This window comes from Canis aureus, chromosome 18 (assembly GCF_053574225.1).
Source record: "Canis aureus isolate CA01 chromosome 18, VMU_Caureus_v.1.0, whole genome shotgun sequence".
NCBI lineage: Eukaryota > Metazoa > Chordata > Mammalia > Carnivora > Canidae > Canis > Canis aureus.
Window position 1 is genome coordinate 21077675 of NC_135628.1, and position 20163 is coordinate 21097837.

At 38.4% G+C, this 20163-nt stretch overlaps 1 protein-coding gene across 5 annotated transcripts in view; it reads left to right on the forward strand.

Moving 5' to 3' along the window:
* SKAP2 (src kinase associated phosphoprotein 2) overlaps positions 1–20163 on the forward strand; it is a 204174-nt gene that overhangs the window by 169100 nt on the left and 14911 nt on the right. For all 5 annotated transcript variants that reach the window (XM_077856444.1, XM_077856442.1, XM_077856443.1 and 2 more), the window contains 2 exons: positions 12425–12502; positions 18090–18202. In XM_077856444.1, coding sequence (XP_077712570.1) covers positions 12425–12502; positions 18090–18202 — 191 coding nt within the window. The remainder of the gene's footprint in view (positions 1–12424; positions 12503–18089; positions 18203–20163) is intronic.

Here is a 20163-nt window from a genome sequence, read left to right on the forward strand (position 1 = left end):
ATGTAGACTTTAGACATGATGCGGCCCATAAACAATGGAGGAGGCCAAAGAATGCAGGAAATAAATAGGGAAGCTGTGGCATATCCATATTTAATTGTGGAAAAAAGCAGACAAAAAACAGTTGTCATCTTAGAATCCATCATAGCCGATGAGGAGAAAACTGGCCATCAGCCACACTGCATTTCTGTAGATTTTAGCAAGGCAGATTTCAGAAAATTCAGAGAGAGAATAGGTACAAATGTATGGTGTTAAAGACAAACAAGTATTTTAAAATAGCACTTAATTCCAAATGATCACAATGAGGGAAAGGGAGAGAGAAACAAAAATGTATCAGTGTCTTGGTGCTATAGTCTGTCCAATTAATACAACTTTTACAGGGTGATAGATCAAGCACTGAAATGGCCAAATAACCAAGGAAAACAAGAAAAGCACTGAAATTTGTAAGTTATGCTAAGTATAATAAAAGGTGTGTAATTGTTCTGTGTTTTCGTTTGTTTTCAAAATTTATGGGGGGTGGTAATTCCAAGGAATCAGTTTCTACTTAATTTGCTCCTTTTCTGTCAAGAAGTATCTTCCAACTGATAAGATTGGTAGCGGGTAACAGAAGAAGCCAAGGACCGGCAAAGAGATTCAATAGAATACCCAGCTAACCGAAATCCATTTGATTTTCATTCATCATCAAACATTCCTGGAACACATTTTGTTTGTTTCAGCCCCTCTGTTAGGCCTGGTGGAGGAGCACTCAGAAGGAAAGGAGCCAAGTAGACAAATGTTTGGAGTGCTCTGTGAGAGCAGTGATAATGGAGGCCTGTACCAAGGCTGGGAGATTACAAAGGGGAGCACCTAGCTGCCTGGAGGACTTTGGGGAAAGCATTCTAAGTTGGGGGACATTTGAGTCATGTATTAAAGATGAATAGGTGGTAAGTTTGCCTCTGGCTTACATAAGACTGTATCACAAGACCAGTTGTAAATGAAGTAATTGAACTACTATTGCTGATTTTGAAGGAAGCCTGTGGAAAGAGAGCGATGCTAGAAGTATAGAGTCTAGCAATTAAATGATGAACTCTTCAAAAAGAATGGAAAGTTGCAGTATCTTAAGTTGGGTTTCCCAGAACAGACTCTGAGATGGTTGCATGTAGGAGACTTATTGGTGAGTGATCTTGAGGGATACCTCATATGAAAGCGAGGAAGGCAGGGATCCCTGGGTGGCTCAGTGGTTGAGCGTCTGCCTTCAGCTCAGGGCATGATCCTGGAGTCCCCGGATCGAGTCCCACATCAGGCTCCCTGCATGGACCGTGCTCCTCCCTCTGCCTGTGTCTCTGCCTCTCTCTCTCTCTCTCTGTCTTTCATGAATAAATAAATAAAATAAAATCTTTTAAAAAAGCGAGGAAAGCAGAATTGGGTGGAAGAAGCTAACCCACAGTGCAGCTGGGACGGAGGCTTCAGCCAAACTCTTGGGGAGTTCTGGGTCTGGGATGATTCTTCAAGGTGTTCTTATGGCAAAGGGGCATGTCTTTATGTCCCCACATCTGCTAATCACTGGTTCCTGGCTCCTCTGGGAGAGGTATAATCATGAGAGAGGCAGTTCCCTGTAGTTCAGGAAAGTGCCTTGTAAGGGACAGCAGCAATCTGGGTTCCAGCAACTGGAGGATAATTGTGTTGGTCTTGAAGAGGGCACCTAGGAGGAGCACGACATTATCCATGACAGGTGGATTCTGCAAACCGTAGACAGTTTAGGAACTTTGACGTGAACTCTAAAATAAGTCATCAAGTGGAGTCTTCTCTGCTACCTAGAAGATGAAATAATGATTACTAGAACCCATTAGGTGTTCAGGGAAATGACAGACATATAACTAGACTTAAGTGAGGCATTTGGCCAGGATTCTCATGAAATCTTTATGGATATAAAGACCATTGGAAACTGACTGTATAGTTGTGCCCAAAGGGTGCTGATTAATTTATTTTCTGAATGCCTTAGAGCTTAATTCTCAATATTGTCATACCATCATATTCATCAGTACCTAGATGAAGATATACAGGCTATGCCCTCAATAGACTGAAATTAGGGATCAAATCTAACAAGATGACACATGATAGAATATCACAGTTGCTCCAAAAATCCCATGCACAAGTATGAGAAAGGAAAGACTTTGCTTTAGCAAGTGGCAAAACACATAGGCGTTTTGGTCAGCGGCTCAATATGACTCAACTGTAATGAGATTCAATCCTGGGATTGTGTGCTTTGGGAATATAAAATAATTATCAAGTAGTGTTCTGGGTTAGCAGGCTATCAATTTTTTCATGTTGTGAATCAACAGTGTTTCGATATTTCACTAAAAATGATCTTGCCATTTACAACAATGTGGATGGATCTAGAGGGTATAATGCTAACTGAAATAAGTCAGAAAGATAGATGCCATATGATTTCACTTGTAGATGGAAATTAAGAAAGGGGAAAAGAGAGCGAGAGAGAGGAGAGAGAGAGATCAACCTAGAAGCAGACTCTTAACTCTAGAGAACACACTGATAGCTACCAGAGGGGTGGTGGATGGGGATGGGTGAAATAGGTGAAGAGGATTAAGGAGGGCACTTGTGATGAGCACAGGGTGATGTATAGAAGTGTGGTATCACTATATTGCGCACCTGAAACTAAGATTTCATTGTATGTTAACTGGAACTTGAATAATAATAATAAAAACACAGGGCAGTATTCCCAAACCTTTTTGGTTCCAGGAGCCCTTTACAGTTTTAAAAATTATTAAGGACCCCAAAAAGCTCTATGTATATGGGTTATGCCTCTCAATATTTACTATATTAGAAATTAAAACTGAGAAATACAAAAATGTTTATTAATGAGTTTTCAAAATCACAATGATAAACCCATGACATGTGAGTGTAAAGTATTTCTTAGGAAAAATCATTATATTTTCCCCCAAAATATCACTGAAAAGAGTGGCATGGTTTACATTTTGGCAGATCTCTTGAATGTCTGTTTTAATATTCTGTTTTAATAGAATATATTTAGACTCTCAAATCTGCATCTGCATTCACGCTGCTGTGAATGTGTTGTTTTGGTTTAAGTACAGTCAGCATATGGAGAAACCCAGCCTCATACCTAGGAAATCAGAAGTGTTTTAATAGTCTGGGGGGTAATTGTAGATATTCTTCTTTGATACTGTACACAAACTGGACAAGTAGTAGTAAAAGGCTAGTTGCAAGGTGGAATCTAAAACCATATCAGTGAACTTCCCATACTTCATTACATTAAAATTCATGGATCTCTTACCATGCATGTTTTTGTAATGTTGTACCTTGGTCATTTGGAAAATATCAGTTCACTGCATTATGCAGAACTTCTAAATATTGGCACAATTATAATACAATTAACTACATTAATATCACTACCAATCACATTAGAAGACTTTTTTTATTTAAAAGATTTTATTTATTTATTTGTTCTTAAAGATTTTATTCATTTATTCGTGAGAGACACATAGAGACGAGACATAGGCAGAGGGAAAAGCAGGCTCTTTGCGGGGAACCTAAGGCAAAACTCGATCCCAGGACCCTGGGATCACGATCTGAGCTGAAAGCAGACCAGATCCTCAACCCCTGAGCCACCCAGGTGCCCAAGATTTGATTTATTTATTCATGAGAGACACACAGAGAGAGGTAGAGGGAGAAGCAGGTTTCCCTTGGGGAGTCCAATGTGGGACTCAATCCCAGAACCCTGGGATCACGACCTGAGCCAAAGGCAGACGCTCAACCACTAAGCCACTCAGGCACCCTAGAAACTTCTTTAAATACTGGAGAGTGGTCAAGCTCACAGTGGCAGATTTAAGATTCTAAAACTCTGATTTTTGCTTGAAAGCTTAAATTTTATCATGGCAATAAATGTTGTTTTCTTTGAAATAATAAGCTCACTTAGTTCATTTTTGAGGAACTATCTGCCACATTCTCACGTCTGAGTAACCATAGTGTGTCTGTCACTCATTCTTTCAAGTAAAAATGCTGTTCCATGAGAGAGCAGCTAGTTCAGCTTGCCACTCAATCTCTTGCACATCTGGAAATGCAGAAGTGTGCATAATGCATTCTTCTGATTTTGTCACACAGAATATTAAAAAGACATGTTCTCAGCGTTGGTATTACACGAAAATAATAATTTGTACTGCTTCATCCTGGACAGTCTTAGGTGAAACTGGCTTGTCTTTCATGCTAGTGCAAGGCAGTGAAAAAAGTGACAGTTTGGTGCCACTGCACTGATTTATGCTGAGGTGTCAGCAGTTTACCCATCATCGCTTTGCAGCATTGGTGCAAATGTTAACACAATGAAAAAGGCACAGGTCTTCATTTTAATATAAAAATAGTTTTGACCTCATAGACTCTCCACCTTCTGGGAGAGTCTGTTGCTACAAGGGAGCTGGAACCAATAAGTCCAGTGGGTGATGGTTCCTCATATGCTCCTATGCTTTTTTTCTCTCTAGATTCTTAGAAAGGAGGTTAATGGGCACTGCACGTGAAGAGGATGAGTATTTGCATAAGCAAACAGAGGACACAGAGCCCAAGCCTGTGACAAATGAGCTCTGCGCCCGTCTCTCTGCTTTTTTCCTAAGGTTGGAATTAGGCAGTTGTAGATCTTTATAAAACAGCCAAGTTACAATGACATGATCTTAACACCACCCTATTTATCATTAGATAGTATTCTTTTAGGGGAAAATTTAAACCAAAATCTCAGTTGAGGTGAAATATTTTACTTTCTAAATGGTATTCAAGTTATAATAAAATACAAGTACATTTGGATAAGAAACATGGGGGGTGGATAATGAAATATGTATATACTGGGATATTTTTTACTAAAAATGAAAATGGAGGAAAACCAGAAACTGAGTGAAGGTAGTCTAGGAAAAGATATTAATAGTGGTTATGGATAAGTCTTGGATGATTTAAAGATATGTATATATTTTTGCTTATCTCTATGTCTGACTTCTAGCAATGAATAGATACTGCCTTTGTAGCAAAAAGGATATTTTAAAAAGAGTTTATTTACATTAAAAAACAGAACTGTTATTAGCAGCAAACTCTAATTGTACCAGAAATCCAGAGCCAGATTGAGGTTACTGTAACTGCGAAATAATTTAATTTGACATTCTTGGGTTAAAAGAATTTTAATATCACAGAATTGATTATAAATGTTAATTAAAAAGCTAAGAGTTTGAGCTTTATGGAGTAGTTAGGAGAATTTTAGATTGTGGCATGCGTGAATATAATACACTGGGACAAGGAAGAGCCCCATCTCATTGCTTCCTCATGTCTAGCCCTCTGTGGGTGTAGCATCATTTTTGACTAACAGAATCTGGCCTATTAAAACCTTATTTTTAAACCTGTGTACTTTCTTTACTTGCAGTAGTTGTCTGTAGATGATCAAGTCTTGTAAGACTGCTCCTGAAGAGAGAAGTACCTCTGGAGCAGCAGAGACTTTTCCAGAAATGTCTGCAGTGCATGTTGCATAGAAGGGCAGTGCAAAGAGAGAAGAGCAGAGTGCCAGTTGCATGACTTTGGGCCAGTCATGCAACACCCCGAGTCTGGTTCCCTGTTAATGAAAGAAGGAAGTTGAACTAGATTATATCTAAGGTTTCTTTCCCTAAGATTCTCTCCAGATTCTGTCAGATGGGATTCATACTTGAATTTGAGGGTTTTTTTTTCCCCGACAGCCTATAGCAAGTTTAATGTCTGTGAAAATTTATTAGTTTTGTGTTTTCAGATTTGTGTATAAATTATTAACCTTAATATAATACAGAAATGTACTTATAATCCTAATGGTGTTTATTTTTGCTTTTGAAGTGCAATGATAAGCTTTTCCTATCAAACCCCATAAGAATAAAATGTCGAGGTTGAAAGTTAGATTGTATGATTGAAGAACTATTGCTTATTTGGTTGCCTTTTATACCATATTAACCTCTGGGTTGCCAAATTCATAAATGATTGCAAACCACCAAGCTCTAAGGTAATGACCCTGATATTGCATGCTAATTGTGCTTTTTTCCCTTCCCCTGAGAAATCTGATTTTGTCATTGTCCTGCCCAAATCCTGTTCGGAGAGGTATGGGGTAGACATTATTCTTGGTACCTTACAGAGATGAGAATTATGGTCTCAAGGTTACATGAGTACTAGAACTATAGTAGTTGGCCCCAATTTGCCTGAATTTCCGGGAGAATAAGCTTGACTCTAAATATACCATTTCAGTTGTCTTTATCTTTCTGTTCGTCTTGAAGTTTCTTTTTTTTGTTTGTTTGGGGTTTGTTTGTTTTTTTTTTTTTTTGAAGTTTCATATAATATTAAAAGGTACATGCTTCTGTCTTTATAAAAGTTTATCTTTTATTGCTGTAAAATATATGTCAGTCTATTAAACAGATTAAAAAATCATTTTATTTCAATTACCATATTTTAACTTACCTGTGGTCCAGGATTTATAGGCCCCTTAAGGAACTCACTTTTCCTCACTGTCTTGGTCTGAATTCCGTTGCCCATACATACCCCTTTGACTCTGCTCTTCCACTTGTCTCACACTACTGCCAGCTTCGGAGCTTGCCTTAGGTCCTCAAAGAGAAGAGGGGCTGAGGTACCATTTGTGTGAATCCTTTCTGCATTTCTCCCTCTTTTACACTGTACTGCTGGAACTGGCCAGAGGGGTCTTCCTTTCCCCATCATTTCTGTCCCATCATTTCCCAGCCAGGGACATCTTGCTTGCAGCACCCTGGTGCCCAAACCCTTGGAGAAATGTGAAAGATAGTCTGTTGCTCTGAAATGTAAGCGAACTTCTTTGTTCGTAAAAAGACTCACTGTTACTGTCTACATTGAAACATGTTTTCCTTACTGAAATTTGATGAGAAAGAATTATGAAATATTATTTCATCATAAAATAATCGAAAGTTTACAATTTATACTTATATATTTATAATATAATATTTATATATTGTATTTATAATATATGCATTATAAAAAACTGAAATGTTATTTCAATTATGAGTTGCATTAGAGACCTTTTCATAGTATCAAATATTATGTGCTGGCTTTAGGGCACTTGAGGGTGTAGACATTAAAGGTGGGGAAGGAGAGCCTGGAGAACAGAAAGGAGATGTGTCTTGGGGGCATGCCAACCTGAAATTCTGTTTCTAGATTATCACTGCAAAGATTGCTTACCTTAAGATGTCTTTCACATACAAGGCTATGGGCAGAATAGAATCTGCCCGCTTTTGTGAAAATGTTTTCCGGGTCCACAAACAGCCAGTATTCAAATGACATTTTAGAAAACAACCCATCTGTAAGCTGAAGAGAAGGTGAAAAGAAGTGGCACATGCTGGAGTTTCAGTCCCTGTTCTATTGTGTGTGTGAGCCTAGACAAGCACTTCAAGCTCTGTAAGTCTCATTTCTGCATCCATAACATGATGGTAAAAATACCTGTTGTTACCTCATAGAGTTGTCCTAAGGATTTAGTTACCTAATGGATATAAATGCATACAGCATGAACATTTAAGCAGTAAATGATTAACTTTTCTTGAGGCAAACATACTAGTCTCATAATCAAATGAAGTTGGGGCAGGTGGAGATCTACACCCAGTCTTTATTTCAGAGCATAGCTTTTGATTCTGTGTCTTATGTCTTTTAAAATACATTGGAATTCAGCAGAGCTGTTTTCTGGAGGCACTTAGTGAGAAAGGTAATCATTGTGAGTCGAAGATTTTCTCATGTTGTCCTCTACTCCCTGGAAGACGTGATAAGATCAGTCCTCAGCCCCAGTGCGAACATCACACACCCTCTTTTGATGCTAACAAATTGTCTTTAGCCTTTTTCAAGCAATGTCAGCTGTACGTGTCATTTGCTTATCGCTTTTCTCTTTTGGTTATTTTGTCCTTAAACAAAGAACATTAGTAAGCAAGAAATAGCCATTTTGTAAAAACTGCATAGCTAGACAGATTTGTGATCCTTATTAGGGTAATAATCCATCTGTTATGGAACTGGATCAATTTGTAAATTAAATTGATTAATCTAGCAGGGGAAAAAAAGGTCTTGACTTTTCCCACATAAGCATTTCCTCAAATGGTAGTCATCCTAAAAAGATTTGGGAAGACTCAGTTTTTTCTTTCTCTGCTCAACTCAGAAGGAAGGCCAAATATCTTCTGAAAGGGGGAGAGAGAGTGGAGTTCAGCTTTTGGATTCCATGGGATCTGATTGTTGCTGGAACTTCCATATTTTTGACTGGGTATAATATTAAAACCCTCTGACGACTGCCGGAATATTTCTAATACTCACTGATTAGTTTAGTAAATGTATGACTGTGTTTGAATTATCTTCTGCGGTTAGTTTTCTGTTATTTTCATCTTGTCTGATCAACAAAATCTTCTGATGATTCTTCTAACAATGTGTGATTGGAATAATAACTTCACATGTTGAAGAGTTTTGTGCTGCAGCTGAGAGGCATGTAAATACAAGCTGCTTATTTGCAAGAAGCTTCCAGATTTGCAATATGATTGCTATGGAAACCACATAATGAAAACCTTATAACCATCTGTGTGGTTTGATGGATTTTACCGCATAGCTGAGCTGTTTTTGTTTACTGTTATTAAAATGTTGAATGGAATATATTAACCCACAAACATTGACTATTTGAGGTATTAATTAGTATTGTATAATGACATCGTGACTCAACACCAAAATAAAATATGTTTAATAATAAACCTAAATGAAACAACATGTATATATATTTCTAATATATTATGGAGGTGATTATTGCCTAGAATTTTCATTTGTCCTTATATATTTTTTTGAGTGGTGTGGCGAGTTTTTTTCTCTGTTAATAAATGAACATGGTAGGATTTATTTTCATGATTTTGAATCCATTTGTTCATTCCATATTTATTGAATGTCTCCCTTGTACCAGATTGTATTCAAGATTCGGTCTGACTTTTCCCCCCTAAGACTAAAACACACACACACTCCAAATTTGATTTTGTTTTCTTTTATATGGAAGCTCTTTGTATTGTTAGCCCAAGATAAAATGAGTTGTTTGAATATTGTTAAGAAGAACTGATGCATAAAATAAAATACAGAAGGCTTTGACCTAAAAATAGGTTTGAAATGGAGAAAGGAAGTTTTGTTAATGAGCGTTTCCTTCTCTAAAAAACTACTTTTCTGCATCTCACATGGATCTCAATTCAGTTACTTCTCAGTAAATATTGATATTTAAGTAGGTATTTTAATATCATTCTGGTAATTTAAGACTACATTGTATACATTATAGGCACTTAGATTTTAGTAAGATAAGAATAAAGTCATAGTAATAATCTTCTAAGTTCATTGTTTACTTTGCCAAGAGTGGAGTTTTCCATTCAATTATTGTGATTAGTTTTTGTGATATCTCGACACTAACTTTGGGTGGTGAGTCTGTATCCCATAGTGTCTTCTTGAGATCCAAAACTAATGCTCCTGACATTGTTTTGGTCATGGCTTTTGACTTGAGGGCAAGCGCCCTTCACTAGTTTTGAATTTATTCCTTACTATCAGATTTGTGACCAGATTGGAGGAAAGGGAGGGAGCTGGGGAAAGTGTGAAAAGTAAGGAAAGTTTTCTCCTTTTAAGAAAATTAAACTGTCTGTAAGATAAGTAGTTTGGACCAAATGACTGTATAGGTCCCTCATATCTTAGAAATTTGCATGAAAACCTCATATTAACTCATTTATGATAACTACCCTTGTGATTTGGTGTGAGATAACTTGTTAAAGAGGAAAAAGATAGGATTTAGTGTTAGATTTTTAATAGATCTTCCATGTATTGATTACTATTTGAACCATATTTAAATTGCCAACATTAGGGCCAACTCAATATGTATATAGTGTCAAATATTTTTAGCTGTTCCTTTTTGGGGGGCTTTCATTATTTTGTTTGAATTGAGTTACAGAAATCAGAACAGTTACATGTTTGTTTTATAAGTACAATAACTCTCAAGCTTGATTTAAATGTTGAATTTTATTAATCACCACTTCAAAGTTTGCATGAGAGATGTCTCACTTTGCATCTATACTTCTGACCTCTCTACCAGACTTTCCAATGGCCTGGACATTTCCTCTGGGTTGCCCCACCAGTACATTAAATCTCTCACATGAGAGGGGCACCTGGATGGCTCAGTCAGTTAAGCATCTGACTCTTGGTTTCGGCTCAGTTGATGATCTCAGGGTTGTGGGATGGAGCCTTGTGTGGGGCTCTGTGCTGAGCGGGGAGTCTGCTTGAGATTCTCTCTCTCTCTCTCTTTCTCTCTCTCCCTCTTTCTTGCTTTTCTCCTCTGCCCCTCCCCCCTTAAATAAATAAATATAGATCTCTCACGTCAGAAACACAGTTCCTGTGTTCCCTCAGCAGTATAGTTTATCTTGGTTATTCTTCCTCAGGAATGACGTTCCCATTTCTCTGTTAACTAAGCTCAAAACTTGAGTCATTTTCAGTTGCTCTTCTTCCCTGAGCCCTCCACATGCAGACAGGCACAAAGTTTATCAATTCTAGTTCCTTTCCCTCTCATAACTGGCTCCTTTCCATTTCCTCTGCCCCTTAGTTCAGGACTTCCTTCCCCTGTAGCCAGAGTCCAGAGTGCTCTCTCTGCACGCCCTCCTTCGGGCCGTCTGGGACAATGGGATCAGATGACCATTCCTCAGGCATAGTTTTGATCCTGCCCTTTCTCTGCTCCGACATCTTCTGGGGCTCTTACTGCCCTCCAAAGAAAAGGCTAACATCCACAGCCGGATGTTTATGGCCCTTCCCCAGCTGGCCCAAGCTCCTAGCATTATCTCCGATCCTGTTCTTCCCCTTTGAGTACTGCATTCTTTAGCCAAGTGGATATTACGGTGCTTTTTCTTTAGCTGATGGCTCTCCCTCTGTTTAGAAGTTTCCTCTGTCCCATCTCTCTTCAGATTTTCTCCATCCCCCAGAGCTTGATGGTGTTGCCCCTTGGGTGGTTTCCTCTCTGGGGTCCTTCAGAACCTTGGGCCTCCCGTGTCAGGGTTTATGCCCCTTATTCCATTTTCCTTTACATACTGTCTTCTGTGCCCTGGAGGCTGTCAGCCTCCTGAGGGCAGAAGCTCCGGACTGTCTTTGCCTCCTAGTAGAACCTCTCTCTTACAGGTAGCTAACACCCATTAAAGATTTTATTGGTTGAGTTATTTAATAGTCATAATGGCTATATTTATAAATTTTGCATATTTTAAGGTTTTTAATTTTTTCTTGAAATTGTTCTTTTTGAACTCTGTTTTTCTTGGGCCTGCCATTTGGTTCATATATCCTGCCTTAAATATTTCCAAAGTGTGTATAAATCCTTAGGTGAGGAAATTGGTCCTGTAATAAATGTTTCCTTAATGTAAAATAACTAAATATTATCTACTGACTCTGTTTAAAACTCTTCTCATTTAATCTTCTCATATTTCTTCCTATAACTGGGGGCATGAATGTGATAGGAGAGTGTCAGAATAACAAAGGTAAAGCCCCAAATATAATGCCGGATAAAAAACATGGACTTTATGATCACAATCCTAAGTTTGAATAACAAACAGTAGAAGTTTATTGTTGTTGTTTTTAAGATTTTATTTATTCATAAGAGACACACAGAGAGAGGCAGAGACATAGCCAGAAGGAGAAGCAGTCTCTCTGTGGGGAGCCCAATGTGGGATTTGATCTCAGGATCCAGGGATCATGCCCTGAGCTGAAGGCAGATGTTCAACCACTGAGCCCACCCAAGGGCCCCTTCTTTACCCTTTTGAACCTCCATTTACTCATCTGGAAAAGGAGGATTTAAAACTATGTGTGAAATCTTAACATCTGCCATAGCTTATGGCAGGCATATAGTAGATCCTCAGTATAATTTGGGGGGAATTGTTCTGAAGGGTGAGGATTCTTGTATTCTCCTTTGAAGATTGAGTGGGAACACCTGAAGTATCTGATACTCAAGAAATGATTTATAGGTTAACTATATTTTACATCACACATTTTCCCTCTGCTTTCCTGATGTTTGAGGGACCATGGTTTTAGCCGTGATCCTCTTGCTACAGCATAATGTGAGTCTGTCCATATAGTGCTGGGTGTTACTTCCCTGTATCTCAGGGCCAGTCTGAATGTAAGAGTGTTCCAGATGAGTTTCTGTAAGTACTTAAAACAAAATATGTATCTTAAATTTTATCTAGCCAACTGGGAAGGTTGCTATTTGGAAGTAGCTGGAGGTTGATCTGTTCAGCTTTAGATTATTGAAAAAGGAATGTGAATGTTGAGTGGTTTCATTCTTTGAGAAGGAATATTTATGTGTTATAAACGTTTGGTTTCACTCAGTAAGACCGGGTGAGTACTATTATTTTTGAGGACACTCTTCAGTGTGCCATTTGTTTGTTTGCAGAAGAGGAAGAGGACAGTGCTCCTGCAAAAGTGGAGGAACAAAGGAAAATGAGCCAGGACAATGTTCATCCCACCACAGGTAATGGCTAGGATGGCTTCCTGGGCAAGCTTCTTTTGGTTTTGTTCACTTTCCCTTCAGTTACTTTCTTACTGCTCTAAAGATGTTTACATAACTCTCTGAAGTTGGCTGGTTCGATCTGGATCTCTTATGGCTGGTAAGCTGCTTAGTCCCATTTAGGATGCATGGAAACCACTTGAGAAGGATTTATAAAGTAAGCCAATTTATACAAGGTATTCCTTCCTGAATTACTTTGTAATGACTCAATTAGCTTTCATTTCTGCACAAAGGAGATTTAGTTGCATAAATTAGCTTATCATCATTGAGGAAGTGTCACTGCTAAAGGACAGTTTATAGATACAACATGCAGTTGCTGTCAAACCTATAAGAATGTAATATAGACATCTGTGTATACTTTGTGCTTGAGCAGAACAGACTTCTGCCATTCAGAGACTAACAGGGGACAACAAGTTGCCCAGGGGACTGGCAATGTAGACATCTCTGAAAAGGTCAACTTGACACAGGCTCTGACAATCGACCCACAGCTCTGTCTTCTTTGATAAAAATCAGATAAACTTAAGACCGCTAATTGATCTGCAGCCTGTTTAAATGTTGGCCATGCATATCTTCATCGCATATGATTAACACAGAAAGCAAATGAATTGGGTAAGAAATGCCAGAGTCCGGTGACAGCAGTTTAAAAATCGGAAAAGGACACTGATGGCCTAGAAGGCTAGGAAGGATATTCCCCTTATCCATTTCCACTTGGCACATGGCCCCAAGTACTAATTATGACTGAGGCTGGAAAAATAAGTACATGCTATATACAAAATCACATGATACGGGAAACTTTTCTTTTTTTTTTTGCAGGTTGTTATTTCCAAACAGCAGGAGATAAACCATATCTGTAGTGCAAGCATGAGGTTAGCTTTGATAAACCAGCAATTATTTTACACGGAAAGAAGAGAGGGAATGCCTTCTTATCAGGACTTTTACACCTCTTCATAGCCACATGTCAGCTGGGGCAAGGCCTGCCATATCATCCCGTGTCTTGCACAGAGCTGTAGTTGAGGGTCACCTTCCCTTCTCTGATATGTTCATACATCACTCTTTCTAGCTGTCAGAGGCAGGGTGGACAGGAAGTGTGTGTTCAGGAAGTAGCTTTCCCGAGCCCTTCCTACCGTGACACGTGGAAAGGAAACAGAGGCCTGATTTCCGGACCTGGACAGGAAAGCAGGAGCAGGTTGCTGGAGAAGGTTTTGGTTTGCTTTTTTTCAGTAAGGAAGTGAGGATGAAGCCATTAGATGTGAGCACCATGGTCCTGTAAAATGCAGCTATAAAATGCTAAGACTGAGGACTGCTCAATAGCGATTTAACTATGTGAGTTTTGTTAGGTATCACAAAGCTTCTGCCAAAAGCGTGTAGGTGTTTTTTGTTCTTTTGTTTTTAAATTTCAATGCAGGTGTAGAAGGTAGACAAGTATAGATAATTCTTCCACAAATATAAGTATTTTGGCTTAAAGCAATCGTATTTTTCAAAAACCCGTTTAAAGTAACACGCTCCCAAATTTTTGCCTTTGAGGGAAGGAAGAAAAAAGTCAGTATTTCTTCAAAGGAATGTAGCAAGTAGATCTAGCTTTCCATGAAATAGCTATAAAGCACTGCAATAATTCTTATCTTTAGTGACATGAAATTCTTTTCAAGCAACAGTTTTAATGCTTTTGCATTGCAGTGACCTTTGCTCTCTCTAGGCTGTCAAAGATGTAACACTAGAAGTTTGTTTGCTGTGCAGGGCAGTGAGTTGACAAGGGTATTACTATCTTGCTGAGCATCACATGACATGAACTTCTAACCTTACTAAAGAATGTTACATATTTTTCACATTGACCGATTTTACTTAAAAAGAGAGAAAAAAAAATTTAGACTAATGTAAAATATGTAAACAGAAACATAATTAATCTTGTTATTTCTTATAAGGTCTTTCATGTTCAAACTTATATGTCTTGCATATATTTATTATATATACACACAAAATAAAGATTCCATTTGATTTATTTACATACTGCTTACCTTTCTGAAACAGCTTTTAAACCTCTAAGACTACTCAAGAAGAGATTCTCCATTATTTTATTAGCTTATGTTTCAGTGCTTGTCATCATATTCTTAAAATATTTTGGTTTTTGCAAAAGTATCTCCAGTGTTTAGCTTATATTTTCCTAACAGTTCTGTTACTGCCCAGTGATCTGTTTTTGTATGTTTTAAAAAGCAGGAACAAATACATTGCTTAAATCCTTCAAAGGCTGGCCAATTTAGAATGGTTGTTTTTTTCTTACTCTCCCTTCTTTTTCAACCATTCATGCCTCCCAGGACAAGAAATGTAATGAGGTGGGATTTTTTTTTTTTGTAATTTTGAAACATGATGTGGGAAAATTAATCCATGCAGTGAAGACAACTAAACAGACTAATTAGTATTCAGAATATATGCTTATCTGTGGTTTATGCATTATACTCCATACCATTTTTGTCTTGTTTTTTAAAAACATATTTTACATAGATTATTTTTCAGTGTAGAGGCAAACGATGCTAACTTTTGCGAGCTCACTGTGCTTCCGAGGCTGTATCCATGGGTGATTTCTTGAGGATGGCTAGCCAGACAGACTTAAAGTTTTAAATTTAAAATCACAAAAAAGCAAACTAGAGAAGCTTTGCTGCTCTCTAAGGAATAAGATAATTCCTAATTTTTGTATCTAGAATTCATACTAAGAATTTTAACATTATTTTCCTGGAAGAGACAAAGGTTAATAAATCCATGCTGCCAGATTTTCTCTCTAGATGTGGTTTTCCTGCCTTATAACTAGAATCACATTCTGAAATAGAATCGCAAATTGTATGTACGTTTAGTCGTGTGACATAAACAACTTACTATTCTTTAACAGAGTTCACATATGGGACACGGAAATGAGGTTGGTCTTTGGGTAACATCATCATGGAGATTATAGAAAGCACAGTAGAAAATGTATCTTTTCCCCAGTATTGCCAAATCGCTAGTGCTGTTGCCTCTTTACAGCAGTGAGATTTAATGAAATGCTCATGATGCACATCTAGGGAGAGATGCATCTTGCACACGGTGGGGGTCTCTCTTCCCCTCATGTGCTCCTGTGACTCCCATTAGTGTTAATGGGAGTTTCACCAAGCGCATCGAGGGGAAGAGAGACCCCAAAGTGATAAGGATTATGGCTTAGAAATCACCATATACTTTTTCTTTCCTTCTTTCTTCCCCCCACCTCTTGAAAATCTATTGAATGAAAAACTGTTGTGAGAGAATCTGAACAAGGAGGAGCAGACGACAGGCTGGACAGCTGGGGACACACTGGGACGCTCTAGCTCAGCCAAAACTTCTCTAGTTTTAGCCCAAGTTTTGTTGCTTTAACCTTTTTGGATCAAGCCTCGGGCTAAGCAGCATGGGGAACACACAGGAGCCTCAACTGGGGAAACCAGCTATTTAGATCCTTTTACCTCCTGGCCAGTGACTGTGGGGGAGGGCCTTGCATGTGAAATGATGTCATCCTCTCCGTGCTCTAATTCCTTGACTTTTAAACTGACACTGACAGACTGCATGGGGCGCAACATTTGACCCATTTAGCAGTTGATTTAATCTGACGAGAATGTCTCAACTTCTAAATCTCTATTTGTCTAAATAAGTGGTTTTTAAAGGAAATCAGTCACTTTATTATTAAGTAATTCTTTCTAAAAGAAAAAATTGACAATGTTTAGAGTGATCTGTCCAGCTGGAGTGCCCTCTAGTGTCCATTTATGGAATTTACTTAATATATGCCCTTGGGGCAGGGGGGGGGGGAAGGGCACGTAATGACTGGTGGCCATGAGCATTGTTAGTTGTTGGTTGGATTCCCAGGCTTCTATACATCCCCGCTGGAGTCAGTGATGAGCGCTCACAGGCTGGAGGGGAGAGGTCAGAAAAGTGGCTGTTTCTCTCTTCCCCTCCTTCCCTCTCTCCTTCCTTTCATTTCTCCTCCCATTTTTCCCCTCTCCCTTCTTTCTCTCTCTCTCTTTTAATCTTTAGAAAACAGGAGAAAAAAAATTAATGGGAGGATTTTGCTAGGTTGCGCAGCTTAGTCACCGTTTATTTTCTTAAAGCACCATCGAAAAGTTTCTAATAAGTTTTTGCACTCCACATTATTTAGATTTTCATTTTGGCTTTGAAAAAAAAAAAACGTTTTGGATATCAGAATTTTCAGAACTTCCGATCAACTTTGAGCGCTGTGTGTAAATCACAGACTGCGTGGTGTCAGGCAAATACTCAGATGCCCCGCTAACGTGACTGCTTGTGTTGGAATTGCCAAGGAGCCTGCTGTTTGAGAGCCATATAACAAAACTAAGATGACAACCCTGATCCAGCATGCGTCTCCACAGTTATCCCCTCAGAATTCAAAGATGACATTCCAATGATGGAAGTTGTCAGCACGTATATGTTCCGCCTGGTTAGTGAAGACACGGACATCTTATTGATATCACTTGCATTCTTTTTGCGTTAACTCATCAAAACTCAATTATCATGAAATTAAAAACAGGAAACAGTTCTCAGTGTAACAAAAGCATCCAGTGTATTTAACTCTGTGCTGCGTTTCAAGAGACCCACATTGTATAAGTGACAAAGCATTTATTACCCGGTTTATTGTGGTATTACAGAGCGGAGAGCGCTAAATAATCAATCAGTTAATGGTCTGTATGGCAGTTTGAGCACATCACATCCATTGTGCTTATGCTGTTAGAAGGATGAGCTGATAACTCCGGTGAATGTTGCATGTTTATTCAGAGCATAATGTCCTAAACTAGGGCTGACAGAAATCCTGAAAAATGCAGCTTCAGCACTGGCGATTTCAAAGTTGCTAAAATGTTTAGAAATCACTTTGAGAGGCTTTCGCTCCGAAAGTCCCCAAAGATAAGAGCTGGAATTACCCTCTGTGTTATTCCCACTTGATCGTCTTCCTCTCACCAGCTGTAGGTTTTAGAATTAGAACAAACAAACAAAAACCGTTGCCTCGTTTGGGTTATATCTGCGCCCTATCAGCTCCTTGAATATTATTTATTATTGTTTATGGAGTTTCCCAAATTCTAACACATTCTCTCTCTCCCCTCATCTGTCTTTTCTGGTAATTTTCAGAAATTCTGTAAGGTGGTTGTTGCCCGGTACGTTTATCACATGTCATGGGTGTTCACCTTGCAGTGTGGCCGACTCACCTTCAAAACATGTTGCGAGTGCTTTTAGGTCCAGTCAAAAAAAGAAGAGGGAAGGAACTTTCAGGTGCAGGTTTGATGCAAACACATTGCAAGTACAGGTTTTAGATAAAGCAAAAGAGGGAGAGAAAGAAGAGATTCAAAAAGAGGTCTTTTTGAAAAACAGCCCTTAATCAGATCATGATAGGAAGTAGGATTTGTGTATAAATGTAATCATGTTCTTTGAATCAGCACAGAACTTTGTTAGCCCATGTTGGTGATTTGAGGTGGCCCTTTACCCCTCCTGATTCATTTTTAAGTATGGGCCCGTTACATGAAAGCTCTAACTCGTGTTTTCTCTTTCTTCTTCCTAGGAGATAAAAGCACCGATTATGCTAACTTTTACCAGGGTTTGTGGGACTGCACAGGAGCTCTTTCTGATGAGTTGTCATTTAAACGTGGTGATGTGATTTACATTCTTAGCAAGGTAAGAAGACACCCCAAATGACAACTGTAAAGGGTGACTACAAGGCTAGATTTTTATGCATCCGGGTTTACGGCACCAGGGAAAAATGCCAATTGGAATTCCTCTAGGTCTTTGTTAACAATTGGGAGTTCACAATAATTAATTATTTTGTCAAGTGAAATATAATCAAATTTTAAACACAATCAGATAACAGGATTCAACTTAACAGTATGTTTACCTATCACTTCAGCCTTTGGCTCACATCCACACACTGCCTTCTCCAGAAACAATATACTTATGTGAAAGTTAACATTGTAAGGTATTAGGTTATTTATTATGTTTTTCTTTCCTCTTCCTTTTTATTCTTCTGTGTGCTTATTCTGATTTTGTCTGCCATTCACTACTGGAAGCACTGTTTATAGTAGAAGTTTTTCATCTTTATGTAAATACATTGGTGTTCCGACAATTTAAAAGCAATGCTTTTTCTATTCAGACAGGTTTAGGTGATTTTTTTAAGTTTAACATAGTTGTATTTGTAAATATGATGGCAGAGTCTGTTGCTATGAGCAACTCTTTATATAGAGATATGTGTAAAAAATCAGTGTCTCTGCCTCTTAACATCCTGAATGTTTGAAAATCGGTCTGTCCTTAGATCTAAAAGTCATGTTTCTTATTGTGATGACATGTGTGAGCTCCATTTCTTTTCATACTTAACTTTTCCTACTGTAATATGGGGATTAAACAAACTCCCCCAGTCTACTTTATGAAGCTATTTGAGAAACACATGATGTATGAAAACCATTTAAATATAAGTAAGGAGAAGTTATATAAGTCTGGGAATTTAATGTGGTTTCTTGATTAGAGAAACATTCGTACTTTTCAGAAAGTATGACTTGCTAGATGTGGAAGAGAATTTGGAAATAAGGTCACTTACTGACTATGAACATAAGATGGCTGGTGGATAAAAATCGTAACGTAGAAAATCATAGAATATTTGAATGAGGAATCTGAGTGATGATCATTTACTTATTCTTGGTTTTACAGGTATGGGAACTTGGGTCAAGAGAGTGCCAGAGCCAGTACTTAACCAGGCATCTTGATTCCTAGACTAAGGCTTTCTACTTTTCTCTTGTACTCATATCTTCCTTCCTTTTCTTCCTTGTGTTTAATTTGAAACTGTTATAAAGTACTTACGGTGGGCAGAAAGGGCCCATGCCAAGAATCAGGAATCCAAGAGGAATACTATACAAGCACTTGGAGATTATCAGGGGAAAATATTTACCAAGTAAATATTGCCAAGCTGTGATCATTGCTAGTTGAGGCGTTCAGAGCTAAGACTCATCACTTATTTCTCTCTGTCCTCTGTTCCTTAGTATGTATGTTTGTTTTTTTGTTTTTTTTAAGGAAAGATGCTTTTAGTTCTTTAAAGCCAACTCTTGGATTGAGCCTATTATTGAGTATATAATTGTCCTGAATTAAGACACTTAAAAGATTATTTTTTTTTTTGAGAGAGAGTGAATGAGTACAAGCAGTGGGGAGAGGGAGAGGGAGAAACAGATTTCCTGCTGAGCAGGTAGTCCAGAGCAGGGCTTCATCTCAGGGCCCTGAGATCATGACCTGAGCCGAAGGCAGACCCTTAACTGAGTGAACCACCCAGGCACCTCAAGACAACACTTTTCTTGAGTGAATTTCTTCTTTTTTTTTTTTTTTTAAGACTTTATTTATTTATTCACAAGAGGCACACAGAGAGAGAGAGGCAGAGACATAGGCAGAGGGAGAAGCAGGCTCCCCACAGGGAGCCAGATGTGGGACTCAATCCCAGAACCCCGGGATCACACCCTGAGCCAAAGGCAGATGCTCAACTGCTGAGCCATCGAGGCATCCCATGAATTTCTTCATATAGAAACCAAACTGATAACATTTCAGTTCAAGAAAGGTTCTTGGAATTATTCCTCAAGTCTACTTAGCTTATAATTTCTTTC